Consider the following 24,133-nt stretch of genomic DNA (forward strand, 5'->3'; position numbering starts at 1 on the left):
ATTATTAATAAGCTGTTGATCTGAACCCGGAGGATGATGGCGTCGTCGTCAGAATTCACTTTCTCCCTCAATAACCTGTTCTTTGACAGACCTGTGCTTCATAAAGTGTGAGCGGACGGTTGTGTTTAAAATGTTCCTGAATTCAATGGGTATTTCAGTTGGTGTTGTAGTATTTCACGTCCAAACGTTTTTTACTGACTCGTCCTGTACTCGTCTTGGGTTTGTCCAATTAAACACAGTCTATAAAGTATTTTCCCGACTCTGGGGGCGGGATTTGCTAAGCTTGTTAGCATGCAAAATGGATTGTTTGGATTTTATTCATTTATCCGTACTTGATGGTTCTACATCAATCACCGTCTCCAGTGATATCATTTTATCTCCCACTCAAACCTGGTAGATGTCTTTTGCTGATGACCCTGAGGTCACCGTCTGAACCGCTGACACCCGACTTCATCTCATATATGCATAAGTCATTCAGAATCAGTGTTGGGCAATAACGCGTTACTGTAACGCAGTTACTTTTGACAGTAACTAATACTGTAACGCATTACTTTTTAAATAAAGTAACTCCGTTACCGTTACCATATGGTGCGTTTGTCCATTACTTTTTTAATTTAATTCATTTTATCTGAAGTGTAGCCTACAGCCTGACCTGTTTACAGCAGCGACGCATTGTAGGATTGGTGGATGCCAACCTGTAAACACGAAGACGCCGCACTGTGGGTGTGTTTCCGTTTATTCATGTATGTGTGTCAGTAATGGCGAGTCGAGGCGAGAGCAAGACGAGTTTCTCAAAGTGGAAATAGGCTCATCATTTCTTTAAAAAAGTAACTAAAAAATGACTTTTAACAGTAACGCGTTAGTTTTTGGTGTAAGTAATCAACAAAGTAATTGAGTAACTTTTTGAATGAAGTAACTAGTAACTGTAACTAGTTACTATTTCTTAGTAACTAGCACAACACTATTCAGAATAACTTCAAAAACATGCATCATGTTGTTTCATACAAATTGTTTCAAAAACAACTTTCACAAGGAAAATACCATGTTCATGACATGTGGTAGTAAAGACATCTGATGCATCTGTAATAAGTTTCATGTTCTAGATCTATGTACAGATTAGCTCTAAATCTTTTTTTTTTTTTTTAGTTTTTTTTGTATTTTTGTATTTAATATATATTTATATACATATAAAACCCTACAGGAATCCATTATGTCAGGATCAGAGTGTGTGGAAACTGGATGCTGCGCCAGACATTTCCACAATCCCAGCGACTCAGGAGCTCCAGAAAGAGACAGAAAGCCTGAAGTCTTCTGGTCAGTGTAGTTACAGGTCGTCTGAAGAAGATTGGCTTTAGATAGCGCAGGTTTAATATCTACATAGTGCAAACTGTATTCTCAGAAACGTATAAAAAAATAATACTTTCTTTAAATTGCAAGGTGCCAACCTAAAATCCTTTGTTCTTGCCTTAATTGAATTCTATGATGTGTTAATTATCCTCACCCGCTTCCTCTTAAGTTTACTCTCAGAAACCAAAGAAGTTTTTGCCCCCTTTTCGAGGACCCGGTGTCTGTGAAGGACGGTGTGTCCAAAGTCAGACAGGTGAAGCAGAAGAGCAGCAGGTGTGTGAAGTTTGGAGGCCTGAATTATGTGGACCTGGACTCCATCAGGACGGTCCTGCTGCATCGCAGAATTCAGGAGAAACTAGACTTTATCCTCCCACTGGTTCTCAACTCAAATCTCGGTAAACATGAACAACATTCCTGTTCAATTCAATTCCTGTTCAAAGAAAGAGTATTTAAAATGTATTTAGTAAATTGTATCCTAAATACAGCATTACAGCATTACAGCTTATATAAATATTCAAACTTCTGGCTTGGTAACGCCAGTCTGTTGTTTAGAGACCCTAGAATAAATACTAGGTCGTAACTAAAGTGTTAACGTTAATGATATGAAGATGATTCGTTTCTGATAACTGCACATCCTGAAGTGTTTTATTCCTTAAATATTCCGTAGGTTATTTAAACCTCCCATGAGCAAGCACAAGAATGTTTCCATTCCAGCAATGAACCACCAAAGCATCAGTTCGGTCGCTATGGCAACAGATTATCCACTGACCGCTTCCTGTAGTTCTTTCGGAAAGCGCGGAAGCAGCGATCCACAACGCAACTGCTCTGTAGTTCGTCCTCTCTCTCCTCAGCCTCTTCAGATACAAGGTGATATAGACTCAACATGCTCTGAGTGTCTAATATTGAGTCTGACACAAACACACACACACACCCACACACACAGCATATCTGCTCACATATCTTAGTGGCTCTATCTATAGAACTTTAGAGCAAATTATGTCATCTTTATCTGTGTGCACGTGATCAAACAGCCCATCATCGGTGGACGTAATAATTAAGATTTATAAACAAATCGAGCTCATGTAAAAATGTACAGTGAGCTTGTTTGCATGCTGTGTGTGTGTGGTTTTAATACAATGCAATTCAGTGTACAAGGTGCATACAAGTAAATCAACAATCATCATAATGACAAGAATAAAAAAAAAAATCACTTATTTTTACCACATTGTTTAAGGCACATCATCTGGACCAGGGATCCTGCGTCCCGTGTCTGAAATCCGTATCCTTTACCAATCTGCCTGCTGAGCAAGTCGTGTAAAACATCCAGGTTTTGTACAGCTTCCCTTAGTCATATTTACACAGCTGTTCAATTCAGGATCGTCTTCAACGACTTCCCGTACTTTAACTACGTGCAGTCTAAAGCACTGGATGATGTGAGTGTCATTTATTACTATCGCTTTTATTACATTTACTAATAATACACTACTTACTTTTTTGTGCCGATTACCGTGTTTTATGGGTTTCAGGTTCTTTATAGCAGTAGGAACTTTGTAGCCTGTGCTCCCACTGGCTCGGGGAAAACGGTGCTGTTCGAGTTGGCTATCGTTCGACTGTTAACGGAGACGACGGAGCCTTGGCACGATGTCAAAGCCGTCTACAGTGGGTCACGACGTGTTTCGAACTGACGTGTTGTTTATTTATATTAAAGTAATCAGCTCTTAGGTTATACACAAGTATAAGTTTAGTCTTTAGACAGAGCGCTGTTATTGAAAAATAATCAATAACAGAATATTGCAGTGAAGCTGTGGTATAATTACCGACCCAGAGTTGATTACTTTCCTTTTACTGCATGTACTGAAGTGTTTTATTTCTCTTAAACCCCAACAATTTACCAGTGCTCGTGTTAATAAAACAAAACGACACATGATGCTTATCTGTATAGTGACGTGACGTGATGTGACGTGACATACGGCTAAGTACAGTGTCCCATAATCAGAATTCGTTCCCTGCATTTAACCCATCCAAAGTGCACACACACACACAGCAGTGAACACACACACACCGTGAACACACACCCGGAGCAGTGGGCAGCCATTTATGCTGCGGCGCCCGGGGAGCAGTTGGGGGGGTTCAGTGCCTTGCTCAAGGGCACTTCAGTCGTGGTATTGCCGGCCCGAGACTCGAACCCACAACCTTAGGGTTAGGAGTCAAACTCTCTAACCATTAGGCCACGACTTCCCATGTAATGTTTAATGTTAGAATGCCAGATTCCTGTTCCCACTTACATTATAGAAGCTATAAATATAAGCAGCCTGCTACAAAGCATTGACACTGGAGACTCCTTAAACTTAAAATGTACTACAGAAACGATAGGTGTGTTCATATAAACCTGTGACTTCCAGTCACACTACTGTCATCTTTCTTCTGTCTCCGTCAGTGGCTCCCATTAAAGCTCTTTGCAGTCAGCGATATGAAGACTGGAAGCAGAAATTCGGACCACTGGGACTGAATTGTAAAGAGCTCACCGGAGACACGGAGATCGACGACTATTTTGAAATCCAGGACGCTCACCTGATCATGACGACACCCGTAATTTAAAGCTTATGAGTTTTATTTCAGAATGAAACAAATACCATGACAAAGCAGGTAATGCTTCATGGTTTCTCTGTGAAGGAAAAGTGGGACAGTATGACAAGGAAGTGGAGAGATAACGTTTTACTGCACTCGGTCCGCCTCTTCCTGATAGACGAGGTCTGCGGTGTTTAAAGTTTAGTCGTGTAATAAGACGGTCACTCGAGCGATCCAGAGTTTTCATCCCTCTTTGTTTTTGCGCCGTGTTGTAGATACACGTGGTGAAAGACGTGACCCGAGGAGCGACGCTGGAGGTTGTGGTCAGCAGAATGAAGACCATGCAGTCGTACAGAACGGCTGAAGCTCCACACTCAAAAACCTACATGAGATTTGTAGCAGTCTCAGCGACCATCCCAAACCTGCAGGATGTGCGCAGGCTCAGCAGGGGATGAGTGGATAGATGGATGGATAGATAGATTAAAAAACAGACTGAAAGACAAGAATATACATATCGTCGCTGTCAGGCGGAATCCTCGTACCTCTAAAACCGTTATTTTTCAGGAAATTAAAAAACGCCGTACCTTATCTGCAGTGCACAGGGTTTAGTCCGCGTTGCAGTGGATTGTCTTGCGCTAAATTCCTGTCCTCAGACGAGCACCAGAACTAGCGGGGGTCAAGATTTTTTTTTCTTTGAGCCCAGTGTTTTGAAGACATTTACCTCAGAAGACGTGTTGATTCGTTGCGACTCTTCTTGAGGAGAAATATGCCGTGAAGCTCTCCCGCGGAGTGAGGAAGAGGTGGACAGTTGAAGTGTCCAATGGAGTTATGAGATTTGCGCTCAAGCTATTTTCAAGACTTTAGATTGGTTAATAACTTGTAAAAATAACAGACCCACGTGGGGACTGACCAATAGCATCCATATGTGAAAAAATATGAAATTGAACAACTTTGGACAGACGAGGTTTCCGCCCGACAGCTACGAGATATATATATATATATACACATAAATAGATGAACAAGACAAGGAGGATAGGTAGATGGATGAATAGATCGATAGACAGAGAGACAAAAATGAAGGATAGATAGATGGAAGTAGATGGAATTAAGACATATAGACGGACGGATTTACAAAAATGGATGGACAGACTGACAAAATGAAAGATAGACAGGCAAAAAGACTGACAGATGTGTGGATCAGTGGCGTGCAAGAAGTACTGACAAATAAAATAAAGATGGATGTACAGACAGACAGACAGACAGACAGACAGATAGATAGATAGATAGATGAATGAATGAACATACCAAATGACAGTTCATTAATAAGCACTATTATAACGATGGACTGATTGTGCAGGTGTCCGAGTGGCTGTCAGACGAATCGGGTCCAGCGGCGTGTTTGATGATGGATGAGAGCCACAGACCGGTGAAACTGAGGAAAGTGGTACTGGGATTTCCGTGTGGAAACAACCAGAACGAATTCAAATTTGACCTCTCTCTCAACTACAAGATGGCCAGCATCATTCAGACCTACTCCGACCAGAAACCAACACTGGTGGTGAGAAAAAAACAGATCAGTTCTTCAGCTGTCACCTTATTGTTTCCATACAGCACTGACACCGGAGACTCCTTCCATCATCACCATAACAACCATATGTGATTTGAAGCTGAACCCTTCTGACCAATCAGAATACAGAATTGACCATCATTTATTTATGTGCGCCTCAAAGTTTTGTTCCACGAGGAAAGGAGTTCAACAGTCTGCTGCTGTGCTCGCCAAGGATGCTAGATTCATTATGACTATTGATCACAGACAGAGGTGCGTTTACTTTCTCACACCGACTCCACTATTTATACTTTTATATCTTATTTTTTTAGATCCATAATCAATATAAATCATTTGATTACTCGCAGGCTGATGAAATACGCCAACTCTGTTCTCGATAGCAAACTCAGAGGTATGTGTTTGTAATTTATTGCTTGACATTTGTAAAGAGATAGAGTCCTGTGTGTGTGTGTGTGTGTGTGTGTGTGTGTGTGTGTGTTATATGCATTGATGTAAAAATCTCTTTGATATCATTAAGATCTAATCATGTGTGGAGTGGGGTATCACCACGCTGGTGTCAGTGTGTCAGACAGAAAACTGGTTGAAGATGCGTTTACACTCGGCGACTTGCCCGTCCTCTGTGAGCAAAGCTTTCTGTTCTTGCCCCAAACATATACTTTATACTTATAAACAGTTAAAGGTGGGGTGTACAATGTTTGAAAGCCAATGTTGACATTTGAAATCACCTAAACAAACACGCCCCTACCCCAAATGGGTGTCACCCCTGTTTTGATAGCTCCGCCCCACACATACATACGTAACCCAGGCAACTATTATGGTGGAACCTGCTGGGGCAGCTGACCGATGGGGTATTTTTATCAATAAATGAACACAATGAGTAATACTATGGTAATACAAATGTGTATTTGTAGTACTGTGTGTTGTACCGTGAAAGGTTTAGCTCCGTTTCACATGGAAGACGTTCAGTTCTCTCCAGCGCTGGAAAGCTGATCCTATATTAACACGTCCTACTTCTTACCTTATCGTAAGACTTTCTTCTCTTTCTTTCTTTGTTTTTATCCTCCATGTCAATGTTAAAACCGCTTTCTGCTAATGTCACAAATGCGCACTGAACACTCTCCGCCCATATTGACAAGACACGCCCCTTTCTGCTCATTGGCTACACGTTCATTTTGTTTTTGTTTTGTTTGGCGGCCCAACGCAGTTTTCTGAAGCATTTCTCAAACAACGTAGACCCCACCTTTAAATAAAATGTGAAAGTGGGCTGTTCGCAGAATGTTGTCGTTGTTAATAGTACAGTATGTCGTGTACTTTCTCAGTCACTACCAGCACTTTGGCCATGGGTGTGAACCTGCCAGCCCACCTGGTGGTGATCAAATCCACCATGCATTACGTGGGTGGAGCATGTGAGGAGTACAGCGAAGCCGACATACTACAGATGATTGGTCGAGCGGGCAGACCACAGGTACCCAACATCGCATTAGAAATGGCTTATACTTATACTCTCTCTCTCACTCATCTTCTACCGCTTATCCGAACTACCTCGGGTCACGGGGAGCCTGTGCCTATCTCAGGCGTCATCGGGCATCAAGGCAGGATACACCCTGGACGGAGTGCCAACCATCGCAGGGCACACACACACTCTCATTCACTCACACAATCACACACTACGGACAATTTTCCAGAGATGCCAATCAACCTACCATGCATGTCTTTGGACCGGGGGAGGAAACCGGAGTACCCTGAGGAAACCCCCGAGGCACGGGGAGAACATGCAAACTCCACACACACAAGGCGGAGGCGGGAATCGAACCCCCAACCCTGGAGGTGTGAGGCGAACGTGCTAACCACTAAGCCACCGTGCCCCCCTTATACTTATAATTAAACTTTATTTTTTTCACAATGACTCTGTAATAATTTTATGATTGTTGCGGTCTACAGTTTGTATTTGTCTTCAATGTTAAATCAGAACTTGTGGGGAACTGAAAAAACAACGACCCACACACATCATGCGACCGGTCCGAGAAATAATACATCTTTTATAAAATCCCATACATTAATATACTTTTTATTAATACTTTTTACTTGTGCACTTTAAAGCTCTTAAAATGCTTGAACCCTGATAATTGCTGTTCACAGCTAGATTTGAATGACCTTGGTAAATAATTCACAATGCGTATGTTTAAAATAATGTTCTGTGTGTCTCCTTGTGTCTTTCATCGTTATGGTGATAATACTAATCTGATTACTGTGGGATTCCATACCAGTGATGGAAGGCTAGCGCTCGTAACCTTTTATCATTGTTGTATTTTCTTTTTTTATTATTTATTGTAGTTTGACACATCAGCCACTGCTGTGATCATGACAAGATCTCAGACTAGAGACAAGTACCTACAGTTAGTGAGCGGTTCAGAGACCATAGAGAGCAGGTACGACCACATGTGACTAAACGTAACGCCGCTGCAATCGCGAAGACGGTCTTGTGCTCGTGCTCATGCAGAACATCCTGTAAACTCGTTCGGTCTTTATTCTTCTACATCTGGGTTAGAGATCCATGTGAATCATCCACCATAGTAAAGGGAGGGAAAAATTCCTATAGTTTACCAAATTAATTAGAAATGAATTGCTATGAAATCTATAAATTAAATCTGGTATAATTTCCTAGGGACTTAAAACAAGAAGATTATATCAGGTTTTGGTTAAAAAGAACAAAATTTTCCCCAAAATTTGAACCTCCTGCAGAGCGACATTATATCCATTATTACTATACAACATCCTGTGTACAGAATGTGAGTGAGTAAAGAGAGGATTAGTCAAAGAAGCACACGACATCGTGCTACCAGCACCATGCTTCATTATATAGTGGAAAACGATGAGCATTGTTGGGTTTTCATGACAAATATCTCACTCTAACTATCCAGAAGAGCACGGGCTCCCTTTTTGAGTCTCATCCATATATATATATGTATATATGTGTGTGTGTGTGTGTGTGTGTGTGTGTGTGTGTGTGTGTGTGTGTGTGTGTGTGTATGTGTACAGGGGCAGTTCTAGACCTTCTTTAGGGTGGCTCCAGCCCCCTGTCTGTGATCTCAGCCACCCTAAAACTAAAAGTATAATATTTACTTTCATAAATAAACAATAAAAATGACGTTAAAATGCAGGACGTGTCGTCGATGGGAAAGAAAATTATTTATCGGTTTGATCCAAGAGCGATTTTTTTTACTTTGCTTTTACGCGCGTTTCAAAGTGCGTCTTCAGCTGTCTGCTTTATTTGAACGGAGAATCACAGGGACGCTCAGCGTGCACGCGCAGTCAGAGCTGGAGGCGTTTATCTATAACGTTAATCGGCTGAAAGCCGCAAAGACGGCAACCAAAAGCAGTGAAATGTCACTATTCTTATTACCAGAGTTGTAGCACAAACAAAATATTAATGCAAACAATCCATTCAATACTAAATAAAAATAACATTTATTGATTTGGTCTTTGTCTTGTGAATATTAGTTTATTAATGACTGCATTCATTGGACACACTGTTTGTAGAGAATGCACACACACATGAACTGATCTGATTCAAGACCGGCATCATTACATCATGCATAAAATTTTGGTGTCCACTTTTGCCATTTAATAATCCCATAACTTTTGGCTTACTGTGTAGTCATATAATATATAATATAAAACTCTTCTTGTTTTAAATTCTCACTGAGGACTAAAACCCCCTAAAGATGAAATCCTAGAACCGCCCCTGTATATATATATTGTTGTACATGGTCACTTGTTCAGTGCAAATCAGATTTTCTCATTCTTATAAATCATTTGTTGTGCATCGAGCTTTATTTCTTTCGTTTTTAAGCTTGCACACAAACCTGGTGGAGCATCTGAACGCTGAGATTGTCCTTTACACCATCTCTGATGTGAACATGGCTTTAGACTGGATTCGTTCCACATTCCTCTACATTCGTGCTTTGAAGAATCCCAAACACTATGGTAATATAGATTTTTTTTTTTAATGACAGAAACCCTAATATACACCGTGCATGTGATGAATATATCATTCAGATTCATCTGAAACTTGTTTCCAGGTTTTTCTGCTAATCTGGAAAAATGTGGAATTGAAACCAAACTGCAAGGTGTGACAAATTTCTCACGTTCACGTCTTCAGTCAATAAAAAAACGCTTGAATTATATCATTACGGCTGTAAATTCCTTCCGTATTTTAGAACTTTGTCTAAGAAACTTGAACTCACTGGCTTCCTTTAATTTGATCACGATGGACGAGGACATAAACATCAAACCTACAGGTGAGGGACTGTGTTCAGGGTTGTGCTAAAATCTTGATTTATGAACGAGGTTTAACTGAGATTATTTAGAATAGTGATGGGAAATGAGTTTGAGGTGGAATAAAATTAGTAACCCCATTTATATGAACTTTGGGCCTTTTTACACCCGGTCACTTCATGTGTTTTCTCTGATCTGATAGCTATCAGATTTGTTAAAACTGTTCCATTTACATTAGGCCACATAAATGCGTCTCGGCGAATCGGATATCGATCCGATCTTTCTACTGCCGCCCAAAATGCTAATATATTTTAGTATAGTATAGCACTGATGTATGTGGCTTGAACAACCACATTCATTTACACCTGTCCAGTTTCATATGGAACGCGTCCCAGACCACCTCCTGAAGTGGTTTGAACCATCGGATTTATATCCGATCACAGAAAACGCATGAAGTGACCAGGTGTAAAAAGCCCCTTTGATGTTAATGACAATAGTAACATTGTAGTGTTCAGGCCATTTTAGGACAAAGAGACAGAATGTTAATTTATGAAAATTTCCTACACTGATATCTTCCTTTTGTATTTGTATGGCAACCTGGAAAAACCCATTAACGGTCAGATACCTGCTTTTTCTACTATATATAAAATGTAAATGTTAGCATAATTAGATCAGACACTGATCCATGGGTGAGTTCATTCCAATTTACACCAGTTTATACCAAATGTGTTCAGTCAGAGTTGGGGCTCTGTTCAGGACACTTGAACATCCTTCACTTCTACACCATGTCTTCATGGAGCTGCTGTGTACACAGGGACATTGTCATGACAGAACAGGGTCAGGACTTTTAGGGAAGGCCAGTGAAGGGAAACTGTAATGCTACAGCACAGAGAGTCACTCTGTAAAATTGTATGATTAAATCTTTGTGTTAACATTTTACAGAAGAACCACACATTTGGGTGAGATGGTCTTGGGGTGCACAAACTTTTGACTGTATAGTGTAGGCTATAGGCACAATGAATAATTCATCTGATGGGTTTTCTCAAACTAACACACACTATTCCTGACACTTTGCTGATTGTTCACAGAAAGTGGGAAGCTTATGGCTCGATATTGTGTTGCGTTTGACACCATGAAGCAGTTTCTGAAGGTGACTGGAACAGAAACCTTGTCTGAACTGGTGAGCCATTATTCGTTTTATTCATGACCACCTATTATACTGATTTGATAATCAATATATATTAAAGGTGGGGTGCACGATGTTTGAAAAATGCTTCAGAAAACCGAGTCGGGCCCGACAAACGTGTAAAGGGGCGTGTCTTGTCAATATGCGGCGGAGAGAGTGTTCAGTGCGTATGTCTGACATTAGCATAAATGGGCGTGTCTTGTCAATATGCGGCGGAGAGAGTGTTCAGTGCGTATGTCCGACATTAGCATAAATGGGCGTGTCTTGTCAATATGCGGCGGAGAGAGTGTTCAGTGCGTATGTCTGACATTAGCATAAAGGGGCGTGTCTTGTCAATATGCGGCGGAGAGAGTGTTCAGTGCGCATGTCTGACATTAGCATAAAGGGGCGTGTCTTGTCAATATATGGCGGAGAGTGTTCAGTGCGTATGTCAGACATTAGTATAAAGCGACTGAAACACTGACATGACGGATACCTGCCGTTACCTCTGCCTCGGGTTCTAGGTGTTGAATGTCGTCTTCCGCGTGAAACGGAGCTAAACCTTTCACGGTACAACACACAGTACTACAAATACACATTTGTATTACCATAGTATTACTCACTGTGTTCATTTACTGATAAAAATATCCCCTCGGCCAGCCGCCCCAACAGGTTCCGCCATAATACCCTGGGTTACGTATGTATGTGTGGGGCGGAGCTAACAAAACAGGGGTGACACCCATTTGGGTTAGGGGCGTGTTTGTTTAGGTGATTTCAAATGTCAACATTGGCTTTCAAACATTGTACACAGCACCTTTAAGTATTTTTATCTACTGTTTGTATGTAAAACATCACTTAAATCCTGAAGCTGTGGTTTAATCTGTACTTGTGTCAGGTTAATATAATATCGAAAGTAAAGGAGTTCAGTGACGTCCAGCTGAGAGTCAGCGAGAAAAGAACCCTGAACATTCTGAACAAGGATAAGAACAGGGTCACTATTCGGTCAGTGAAACGATTTCTCACATTCAGGACTTCTCATGCTTTATTTAAATAGAAACAACCTCTCAATCTGATTTTTAGGTATCCGATGGAGGGAAAGATCAAAACCAGTGACATGAAAGTTAACTGGTAGGATTCAAATTCACCATTTTTTGATTGCAACCCTTTGTCTTTATGCTATAAACATAACGTGACATTTCCTGTGGTTCTATGCAGTACTGTACATACATTAAAAGAGAATTTAATAGAAGGATATTATCACACCTCCTTCAGTTTAATAGGAATTTCATCTGGATTGTCCTCAAACAATTCACTCTATTCTGATTCAGGTGAATACACTGAGGTTTTTATTCCAGTAGCGCTCACAGTTGGACAGTTGAACAGTATAATCCACAGTTGACATTAATAAAAAATTGATCAGAGCAGTTATTGAGATATGGGGGTTTATTCAATCAATTTATATAAGAGAACAGTTGTATGAAATTGCCCATAATTGTGCTGACATTCTGATAACCTCAGCATCCTCTGCGCATAGACGATATTCAGTATTCAGTTTGCTTCCACGAACAGTATGACGTAAGGCCATCCTTAAAAATATTTTGGTTTGCAGTAACAGTAAAAAAAAAAAAAAAAGGGTAGGTAGGTCTATATTTTTTTTTCTATAAGTTTCAATGTAAAAAAAAAAAGTACAATTTTGGTGATGGTGATTACGTAGGTATGAATTTAAACAAATTAGCATATCGTCACCGACTGGGTCTTCAACCCGTGCCTTCAGGCGCATCATTGCAAACCTTATTTTGATGCTGGGCACGGTTTTTCCAGAACTTCGTGCCAAGTTAAAGCGGTGTCGAGCTGTTTTAATGAATTTTTTAGATGTATTATGGTGCCCGAACCCGTATGACGTTGAACGATGACCGCGAACATTTTGTTTACTGCAGCCGCAGCCATCATTACCAAGCGCGAACCGTCGACTCTGACAGCTAATGAGAGGATGAGACGAAGCGAACGCACAGGCCGTAGTGTGACATCCGGTAACCAATAGTGTCAACATAGACAGGGTTCCCACGCGTCCTGGAAAACCTGGAAATCCTGGAAAATTAATGACCAATGTTCCAGTCCTGGAAAACACATGGAAAATGAGAGAAAACATAAACTGTCCTGAAAAAAATCTTGTTGTCCTGGAAAATTATTATTTTTAAATGTTCTTGATCATTTAAAGAACAGTTTACGACCGGTCGAAACAATTAACGTTAGTAACAGAAAGCGCTCTGTTCAGGGACGCTGAGTTTTGACGGGTTTTTGTTATGCTGTTTAATCTCGCTGTGACGGATGACGCTGTCTTGTGTTGGTGGTTTCAGGTGTTAGGAACGGTTTAAGTGCTCGAATGTTTTCAGCAAATGGTGACGGGTAAGCAGGTTATATTAACCTTGTTAATCTGAATATCATGTGCAAGGGGAAGCACAGCAAACTAAAGCATGCATGACGGCATTGGCCTGAGAAAGGAAAGGGTATTAATATGTGTCGTCTTTTTATTTTAAATTGTCTTTAAAAGTATAGTTAAGTAATCGCCATTTTTTTTTTTTTGCTAAATTTGAAATGTCCTGGAAAAGTCCTGGAAAATGATCTCTGAAAAAGAGTGGGAACCCTGATAGACGAGTGATAGTCATGGGTTTTTATTTAAAAGAAATAACGTAGCATTCGTTTGTATGTAGGCCTAGGCAATTTATATATTTACAATACTTAATAAAATATAAATAATATTATTTTATTGCTTTTGTATTAGTTGTTTGAAGAGTAAATAAAAAATTGGTCGGTCTTAACGCAAATTTACAACCGGCAAGTCGGTCTGACTTAAAGCAAAAAAATAAAAATAAAAATTGAGTCGGTCCTAAATTGACAGGGTCGGTCGGGTTACGGCAAACAAGAATATTTTTAAGTATGGCCTAAGTATGGAGTAAACAGGTGTCATACAGAGGACAGAGTCTGTGATCAGTCAGACTCTGTAAATGAGTCGATTCCTAGTCGACTCATTCTAAGATGGATGACTGAATGGATGACAGGAAATTGTTATTGAAAGTTCAATAGTGCCACCTGCAGTACTGGAGTACAGCTAGTGAAGGTGAAGTCGTGTAGACATCTCAGGAGCTGTGCAATGAACTGGCTTTTAATACAAACTCAATACTGATTTATTTCTGATGCCAAACATTTTGTTCTGTTTTACATTTTGGTTGATTCCTTTCTCATCAGTTTGATTCAGGCTCAGCTGGGCTGCATCCCCATTCAGGAATTTGGACTCATGCAAGACACTGGGAAGATTTTCAGGAGTGGAATCAGACTTAGCAAATGTAACCCGCCTTTATCAAAAGTGTTGCGATCGTGTCTTTAGTAATTACTCAAAAATCGTGTTTTAATTGCTTCAGTCTCTCGGTGCCTTATCGATCAACCCCTCTGTGATGGAGTGTTTGAGCAGTGTGGTGTTTTGTGTGCTCTGTGCCAGGCCTGGTGGAGTTTCTCACTCAGAACTCTAAGAACCATTTCTCAGCCCAGATCAATGCTGTGATCTTGGCCAAGTGCTTCAGAGCCAAGCTGTGGGAGGATTCACCCTACATCTCCAAACAACTGGACAGGATTGGTGAGATCAGTTTAGAAACACTTTATAGAATAGAACTGAGAACGGATGGAGGAATCAGTAAATGGATAGATAGATAGAGAGACAGAAAATGAGGGCATGGATGGTTAGAGAGATAAATATATACTGTAGATGGATGACTGGATAGAAAGGAGGGGTAGGAATAGTTAAATAGGCACAGAAATAAATGGAAGGATGGTAGGCCACCAGGAACCTAACAGGAGCTTTAAAAGCCCTACAGGGGGAGCACATGTGCATGAAACAACAAGAAGACAGTTATTTGTAAATAATCTCTAAAAAATTCTTCAGACATGCCCTTTAGGGGTTTATTTAAATTACAGTGATGTGACAAGATCAGTTCTTGAAGTTAAATATTCAGTAAATATTTTGTGTTTTAGGTTTATCTCTGTCTAATGCAATGGTGAATGCAGGACTGACTTCATTCAGCAAGATTGAAGCCAGCAATCCTCGAGAACTGGAGCTGGTACAGACTAACCATCGCTAACCATCACTTATCATACATATTGCTGTGTTCTCTTAACACATCTAATGACTTACTAATCTCATGGTAAACTAATCTAACACATATCTAATGTCTCAATGATATGTGTTTTTATCTAGATCGTGAACCGACATCCTCCATTTGGAAACCAGATCAAAGAAGCTGTCAACAGACTCCCTAAATATGAAGTTAGTCTGGAACAGGTGACGGTTATTTCTTTTTAATATCTACACATATACGTGTATTTTCCCAATGGATTTGGTCAAATTTAATGATATATTTTTTTAGCTGTACTGTAACTGCTGCAGAAACCGTTCTTCTTTCTCTGGAATTGACTCACACAAAGGCCACGCCTCCTTTACTGGACCTGACAGGCACATAGGCCACGCCTCCTTTACTGGACCTGACAGGCACATAGGCCACGCCTCCTTTACTGGACCTGACAGGCACATAGGCCACGCCTAATTTACTAGACCTGACAGGCACATAGGCCACGCCTAATTTACTAGACCTGACAGGCACATAGGCCACGCCTAATTTACTAGACCTGACAGGCACATAGGCCACGCCTTATTTACTGTACCTGACAGGCACATAGGCCACGCCTAATTTACTAGACCTGACAAGCACATAGGCCACGCCTAATTTACTAGACCTGACAGGCACATAGGCCACGCCTTATTTACTGTACCTGACAGGCACATAGGCCACGCCTAATTTACTAGACCTGACAGGCACATAGGCCACACCTCCTTTACTTGACCTGACAGGCACATAGGCTACTCCTCCTTTACTGGACCTGACAGGCACATAGGCCACGCCTCCTTTACTGGACCTGACAGACACATAGGCCACACCTCCTTTACTGGACCTGACAGGAACATAGGCGACGCCTCCTTTACTAACACACCCGATTTATTGTGGGCCATATCACCATTATTAAGACTGAGATGCACAAAGCCACACCCCTTTCTCTAGGACTGACAGGCACAAAATGCCTCCTTCATTAGAGCCGAAACGTCTCTTTCATTGTTACAGACAGATACAGAGACCACATCCAGTTTACTCTGAGTGACAGACACAGAGTCTATATCTCATACAGTCAAGCCACACCTCTGGGATTGAACATGTCTCCTTCTGCAGACTGACAGACACAATGCATTAAAAAAGAGTTGTTTTTTTTTTAGCTTCCCCGTTACAGCGTCTCCACAGCTGAGATCGTTATCACAGTCAACTTGAAGAATTTTGAGGAGCTGATGTTGAAAAGGACGGCACCGGACCATCATTATGTCACACTTCTAATCGGAGACTGCGACAACAACGTCGTCTTCCAGCAGAAGATCTCGTGAGGCGCTGGTCTTCACCCTTTTTTACCACGAGGAATTCTTATTAAAATATCATTTAATAACAATATTAATGTTTCATTGAGCAGAGACACCGTACTGCTGAAGTCCGGAAGCTGGTCAAGGAGGATCGAGGTGATGAGAACGCCTGCTGGAGATGAGATCAGCATCAATGTAATCAGCTCTGAATACGGTGTGTGGTGTGTTCACTCGTTCTTCTGTACATTTACACAGCACTGAGTCTGATCTGGTCTAACATCACATGCTCCTTCTAATATGCTGCCCTTTTTATAGTAACAGCTCAATCACAGGGACTTAATTATGTTTCTGTATTACTGTGGTGTAAGAGGAATAAAACACTAAGTGTGTACTGTGAAGCAGTGTGTATATTTTCTATTCATTGTGTGTGTTGATGTTGTGCAGTGGGATTGGATATCCAACAGAAGTTCACTGCCTTCTACTCAGGACCAAAGACATTTAGAGCTGATTCACGTGGAGCAGACAGTCCAGCATTAAAGCGAAACGTGACCGAAAGCCCACAGAGAAACGCCGGCACCGAGAAACCCGCCACGGCACGAGCTACAGCACAGAGAGGACGGTTTAAAACAGGCAATACACATATGAGCTGAGCTGCCAGATAAATACGACCACATTTAATATCTGAATCAGAACAAACTCAACATACATTTCCAGAAATTTATTTCAATACAAAATGAAGTCAATGTCCAAGGAAGACTTTAGATTGGAGCTGAGACACTGAGCATGATGTTTAAGACCGTATAAGTTTCACAAGGTGTCAGAAACATTAAGTTTTAAACTGTAAATTAAGTCTGAAGTAAACCTCACGTTAGTCTTCTTCCTCCTGGGTTGGTAGCTGTTGTAATTGGCCAAGACTAAATTAGTTTGTAAAATCTGTAAAAATAAACACTCTTTTTATTTGTATGACGCCATAATGAACGCGAATTCGATGGTATTTAGCAGAGATGGGGGACTCGCGTCATATGACTTGACTCGAGTCAGACTTAAGTCGCAAATTTGAGACTTGAGACTTGCTTGACAAATATTAAAAAAAAGACTCGACTTGACTTTGACTTGACATTCATGACTTGAGACTTGACTCAGACTTGAGTTAAATAACTCAGATGGGGGACTTGACTCGAGGCAGACTTAAGTCGCAAATTTAAGACTTGAGACTTGCTTGACAAATATAAAAAAAAAAAGACTCGACTTGACTTTGACTTGACATTCATGACTTGAGACTTGACTCGGACTTGATTTAAATAACTCAGAGATGGAGGACTCGACTTGACTCGAGTCAGACTTAAGTCGCAAATTTGAGACTTGAGACTTGCTTGACAAATATTAAAAAATACTCGACTTGACTTTGACTTGACATTCATGACTTGAGACCTACTTGTGACTTGCTCATGTGTGACTTAGTCCCACCTCTGGTATTTAGAGTGTAGCATATATATTATTTTGCTTGTTCCTATGGTGATACCGGAGGCTCCAGAAAATGATGTTTTTCTGCTATTTTCTGCAAGAAGATCCATACAGTGAAATTCCAGTTCACTGAGTGGGAAAGGACACGTGACATTTCTGTAATTAATCACATTCACGTTTCATTGTGACTCATCATGTGTTGGACGGCGGTCTCTTTGGTTTGGTGAAAATTGGAGGAGCTCTTAATTATTATTTAATTAATATCATCATGGCAGATTTACACTTAGTGTTATTATGACATCTGTCAGTGTAGCTGGATCTAAGTGTGAGAAATTGAAAGGGTTTGAGTCTGTCCATCATACTGGAATGTATTCATCATTTCTGTACCAACAGGCAGGTTGTCACACACGGGTAGGATGTGAGGGGTCACTCTTAGATTAATGTTTCTGCTCTCTGGTGGACAGGTGAGGTACTGCAGTATCTGTCATCTATAAACTCTTTAAAACTCTGTCCTCCCTGCAGATCCCCCGCAGATCGATCCCAGCAAAAGGCACTGTAACCATTTTTGTAAAAACAAGCAGCTCTGTGGTCATGAATGCTGTGAGTATCAGAACAGGTTAATGTTGAGTATTAAAATGAAGTTTGGTTATTAATTGAAATGAATCGACTTTTCACACTGCAGGCAAATTTGGCGTGCAAAAAAATCTCATGGGTCAAGAGCCCACTTTCTCATCATATCTCCAAGATCTAAAGATGAGGAACGAGAAACTCTTGGAGACCCCGGTCAAGCGCTTGAAGGTCAGCCTGTCCTCCTTATAGATCTTTGGAGTAAATTAAAATATCTGGGAAGCTTCTCCAGTTGCTAATATAACATTTTATTCAGTTAATCCATATTATTTTAGAATAATCTGATTTTCTGTGGGGGCACGGTGGCTTAGTGGTTAGCACGTTCACCTCACACCTCCAGGGTTGGGGGTTCGATTCCCGCCTCCACCTTGTGTGTGTGGAGTTTGCATGTTCTCCCTGTGCCTCGGGGGTTTCCTCCGGGTACTCCGGTTTCCTCCCTCGGTCCAAAGACATGCATGGTAGGTTGATTGGCATCTCTGGAAAATTGTCCCTAGTGTGTGATTGCGTGAGTGAATGAGAGTGTGTGTGTGTGCCCTGCGATGGGTTGGCACTCCGTCCAGGGTGTATCCTGCCTTGATGCCCGATGACGCCTGAGATAGGCACAGGCTCCCCGTGACCCGAGGTAGTTCGGATAAGCGGTAGAAAATGAGTGTGTGAGAGTGTGAGTAAAGTCATAAAATCCAAATATGAGCATTTCTGCTTTTATATACTCATATATACACATAGAGTTATTATATGCTACTGTGTGTTTACTGTGTATTAATCACAGGGCTTAGTCCACAAACACACGGATATCACTTCTGTTTTTCTTTATATATCTGCAGTGTTGTAGAAGTTAATTGTTAGTGTTTTGTTACAGATGAAGATGAAAAGTGAGGACCAGGCCATCAACATGCAGCATTTCTCCTACACACCCAAACAGCCGATGCCTGCTGCTACATGGTATCTGGGAAAAACTCTTCCCTGAAGCACTTGTATATTAATCCTTATATCTTTTTTGTTTGTTTGTTTGTTTGTTTATTCTTACTTTCATCAGAATGTTGGTGAATTTGCCACTTGGTTAACATTTTCCTACATTACCCACAATGCCATCTGACTCCCTGCAGCCAGTGGTCCAGTGAGATTAAACTCTATCGTTTAGAATTCCTTCTCAGACGTTTCTTACTTAATGTCGCCATCCGATCGCTTTCTCTGCTGTAACTCACTGTCCTTAGTTTACGCTCTGTAAAACACCTGAGATGTTTACAGACTTCGAACTCACGGTTTGCTGCTTTTGATGTGTTTTTCCTGCAGGATTCAGAAACATCTTGAAACACCTCAGCAGCAGGTGTATTTTGAGCCACATCATGACGGTGGGTGTGTTTGTTTCAAAGGGACAGAAAAAAAAAGCAGAAAGATTATGTTTTTGTCCAGCAGGTGGAGCTCTAACTCTGAAGCACCGATCCTGTCGTTTGACTGTTTGTATACGGTGAATAATTATCATTTAAACATGGACCAACAAAGTGTTTCAACAGTCTGAAGTGAAAAAGAAATCTCTGAACACGACCGGTCATGACATCTGTAGCAGAATCTCTGTATTGTCATTTCAGGGCTCTCAAGTTTTGAAGACAGGCAAGATTGACATTTCCAATCCCCAGCAACACCCCATTGTCCTCAATTATTACCCAATTTTAGGGTCATGATTGAGGACAATGTCCCGTCCAAAGACAAGCTGTTTGGTGTTGAGGTTTTGTTCGAACCGAATATCGAAAATACCCTCTCTAATAATTTTTTTTCATTGGTTGTTGCGTTAAATCTTACCCATATACAATAGTGCTATTTTCTGATTGGCTGTTGTGTAGCCTCTTTTTTTGATTGGCTGATAAGTGTCAGGCTCGACTAAGAACTCCAGGGGAGACGCGCTCGATTCCTGCCCGGTTCCATAGAGACAGCTGTGCGGACTGATACATTTTGGGCACTGCGGCGCGTCACACTTGACAGCCCTGTCATTTATAAAAGTTCTTAAGTATGTAATTATAATATATTCCTTGTTAATTAAACGAGGAAGCTTCCACAGACTTCCATCGAGTCGTCGTCTCTAGTTTCTACTTTCCCTCAACGTGGCTTAAAAACGGACTGTTTTGAAAATATGAAGTTTACATCAGCTCGTAGCTCGCTAGCTAACGATCTGTCTCGCTGGTTGACTTTTCAACTAGTTAACACAAGCTTCAGAATCTGATTGGCTCTGTAAATCTCCGTGATTGGTCATCTCTAGTGATATTTCATCTAAAGAATGACTCAGAAAAGGACCATATTCTGCTAAAAATGATCTGACCTAAAACCTGAGTGTAAACCAGGCTGTAACCTGCTTGTTCAGACCCCTAGTGGTGTAGACGCCGAGAGCCGGATACTACGGTATCATGGAGGTTACGTGTTATGAAGGAAGTTACTGAAAGTACCTAAATGTAAAATAGACCCAAAACAAGAAGACACTAGAGTCGTTCTCACGACTCTTTCAGTATCTTTACATCCTGTAGTTAATGTAGTTAATCCCAGTGCGTCTGATCTGATCTACAGAGTACAGTGAGAACACTGAAGGGTTTTATTCCGATGCAGTAGAGGAGAACATCTTCCAGGCTGACGCCACATCTCACCGTGAGTGTCTACGTTTATTATCTGAGAAATTCAATATGTGTGAAACTGTGAAACAAAGTGGATGAATGAATGCAGGAATACGTCACAAAAGTGTGTGTGTGTGAGAGAGAGAGTGTGTTCAGGACACTTTAGGACACTCGGATGTTGATGAATTAACCCTTGCTCGTTCTAGATGTTTCCATGAGGAGAGAAGCAACAAAGAAAGCTCTGAGCAGAACCCTTCTCGGCGGAGCCTCGGCTAACGGCTCCGTCTCACACGCAGACCTCAGTACCGACTGCGGCTTTTCGTCTGACGTCCTCAACGTGAACTTTGACCTAGCGCTGGACGACTGGGATGACTTCAGTGATGATAACTTCACCACGACTCGCGAGGAGCCGGACCATCCGGTGCTCGGCTCTGCTGCAACAGGTGCTTTGTTTTATTGGATTTTTTTGGTTAGAATAAATTAAACTATTATCTATTTTATTATATATTGCGGCACCGAATACAGTCAAATTATCAAATTACACCGTCGTTTAAAAAATAAATCCTTGACCAGAAGGTAATGAGCAGAAAAAGGTGACAGGAAACTTTTAGTTGAAACATTTAGTTTCTGTGTTCAGATCATCTGATCCCAGGTCATCATGCTTGTGTGGAAGCTAAAGCAGGATCACTGAGACCTCCAACACCATCAAGGTCCGATTTAACTCTGTAACCGTTTGTACTGTATTGCTCTTGTTTTTTTTTATATGTTTTATTTATTTTATTTTTTTTACTTTTTAAGACATTTTTATTCTTGTTTTCAGGCATGGATGTGCAGATCGGATTCCACAAAAAAGCCCAGAACTGACTTTTACCACAAAGGTTTAAAGTTTAATTTTTATCTGATTGAATCCACCTCAGATTATTAACATTCTCATCAGTTATTGCACCTTTTGAACAATTATTTAAAAAAAAAGGAGCATATGACATTGTGATACTTTGCTGCAGTCACCCATGTCCTGTTTTTAACTAAGAACTGCTGGACTCCGATTGGTCAGAAATTGTTGATTCATTTTCTCTAACAGCAGCTCTGACATTAAAGGTGGGGTCTCCGTTGTTTGAAAGCCAATGTTGACATTTGAAATCACCAAAACAAACACGCCCCTAACCCAAATGGGTCCCACCCCTGTATTGATAGCTCCGCCAACACATACATACGTAACCCAGGCAACTACTGGAAAGAAATGTGTCTTTATCATAGCTGAAGTGAAGAACAATACGATTGTAGATAAACAAACAAGCAAAAATGACACACAATCATAATCATGTAAAGGACAAAGACATATATTAGTTCTGTGTAACAAAACAAAACCAACGTTACTCACCTATCGAGAAGGAAAAAAGCGCCTCAGCGTCTTAAGTAAAGTTGGTCACATATTCACAGATTGGAGTTTCACGAGTCAATAACTCCTGAGCTAAACACTGTTACTACACAAAACACGGTTGTAGCTGCGTCTCTACATTACTACGATAGAAAAGAGGTGTTATTTGTGTAGTAACAGTGTTTAGCTCAGGAGTTATTGACTCAGGAAACTCCAATCTGTGAATATGTGACCAACTTCCTGCTCCTTCAGTTCTCTCCAGCGCTGGAAAGCTGATCCTATATTAACACGTCCTACTTCTTACCTTATCGTAAGTCTTTCTTCTCTTTCTTTCTTTGTTTTTATCCTCCATGTCAATGTTAAAACCGCTTTCTGCTGATGTCACACATGCGCACTGAACACTCTCTCCACCCATATTGACAAGCCCTGCCCCTTACTACTCATCGGCTACACGTTTGTCTTGTTTTGTTTGTCGTTCCGACTCGTTTTCTGAAGCATTTCTCAAACACTGCAGACCCCACCTTTAAAACAGCCACGATAGCATTAAGGTTTCCATAGTAACAGCCCATTCATTACTGAAGTGTTCTGTAAAACGACACAGGTGTTTGTTTATGTAAGGAGTCTCCAGTGTCAGTGTGGTGTCTGTTTTTTTATGTCCCTGACAGAGAGCGCGTCTGGAATTTTCCATCCCCTCAGAGAAACAGCCGATCACCAAACAGAGCGGGAAAAATATCTCACCTACGGGACGACCGAATCGTATCCCAACGATGGATTCAGCAGTCGACGAGCAGCATAAAGTCCCCGGCAGGTATTTAATAACTCTGAAGGCTCTGACACTTACAGTTATGTAGAAATGATCAGTTTATTGATTTATTGTTCTGATAATTGAATATGTTATAACTTGTACAGGAGTCAGACGGACGAGGAGCGAGAGGTCGACATGTTTCTCGGTATATTCGATGGAATTTTCTAGACTTTCTTGTGGTTGTTGGTAAGGTTTATTGTCGTAAACAATACCGAAGTCATTCGTTTATTCATTAGAAATGTTCTGATATAAAAATAAAGTGTTTATGTAATGAAAATGATTTTCCATGAATTTGTTCCAAATGTTACACAAAGTTCTTATCAAGCGAAATGTCATAAAGTTGAAATGAATTCATTTATTTATGTTAGATGTGGTGAAGTTATGTTTTTACACACCATGTATTAAAATAAATAAAATAAATAAGATATTATTGTTAATATTAATGAACATAACAGTTCATTAATATTAACAATAATATCTTATTTATTTTATTTATTTTAATAAATAAATAATTTATTTATTTATATTATAATTATATATATTATATTATATAATTATATAATATTATATATAAATATAATTTATATTATTGTTGTTGTTATTGTTATTATTATTGTTATTGTTGTTATTATTATTATTATTATTGTTATTATATTCTTTCATTGTTTTGTATTGTTTTTTAAATATTTCTTAATATTGTATTTTATAGTTTAAAGAAAGAAAATATAAACAAAATAAATAAATAAAGCAAGCAAAGAAGATCTCTGATGATGTTTAACATAGAAAATATTCCAAAAAAAAAAAAATACAAACATTACTAATATTTATATTCATTATTATAGGACTATTGTGTTGAAATGAATCATTATATTGTGCATGAAA

General features: G+C 40.2%; 1 protein-coding gene across 1 annotated transcript; it reads left to right on the plus strand.

Annotated features, from left to right (window-relative positions):
- On the plus strand, positions 1-23,532 carry hfm1 (helicase for meiosis 1). Its single transcript, XM_060888043.1, has 39 exons — positions 1-107; positions 1,202-1,314; positions 1,517-1,742; positions 2,015-2,214; positions 2,582-2,626; positions 2,710-2,780; positions 2,874-3,006; positions 3,785-3,936; positions 4,021-4,098; positions 4,191-4,346; positions 5,273-5,473; positions 5,646-5,734; positions 5,830-5,873; positions 6,000-6,101; positions 6,802-6,947; positions 7,817-7,911; positions 9,336-9,469; positions 9,565-9,612; positions 9,703-9,783; positions 10,849-10,940; positions 11,821-11,927; positions 12,006-12,053; positions 14,172-14,269; positions 14,422-14,556; positions 14,952-15,037; positions 15,175-15,258; positions 16,243-16,400; positions 16,488-16,591; positions 16,822-17,007; positions 18,364-18,441; positions 18,524-18,639; positions 19,328-19,410; positions 19,762-19,820; positions 21,025-21,102; positions 21,275-21,511; positions 21,706-21,778; positions 21,889-21,946; positions 23,112-23,254; positions 23,356-23,532. The coding sequence occupies exons 1-39, from the start codon at positions 34-36 to the stop codon at positions 23,417-23,419; spliced, it is 4,275 nt and encodes a 1,424-aa protein (XP_060744026.1). The 5' UTR covers positions 1-33; the 3' UTR covers positions 23,420-23,532.
- Positions 23,533-24,133: the final 601 nt, after the last annotated feature.

Source organism: Tachysurus vachellii, chromosome 15 (assembly GCF_030014155.1).
Source record: "Tachysurus vachellii isolate PV-2020 chromosome 15, HZAU_Pvac_v1, whole genome shotgun sequence".
In the NCBI taxonomy this organism is placed as follows: Eukaryota; Metazoa; Chordata; class Actinopteri; order Siluriformes; family Bagridae; genus Tachysurus; species Tachysurus vachellii.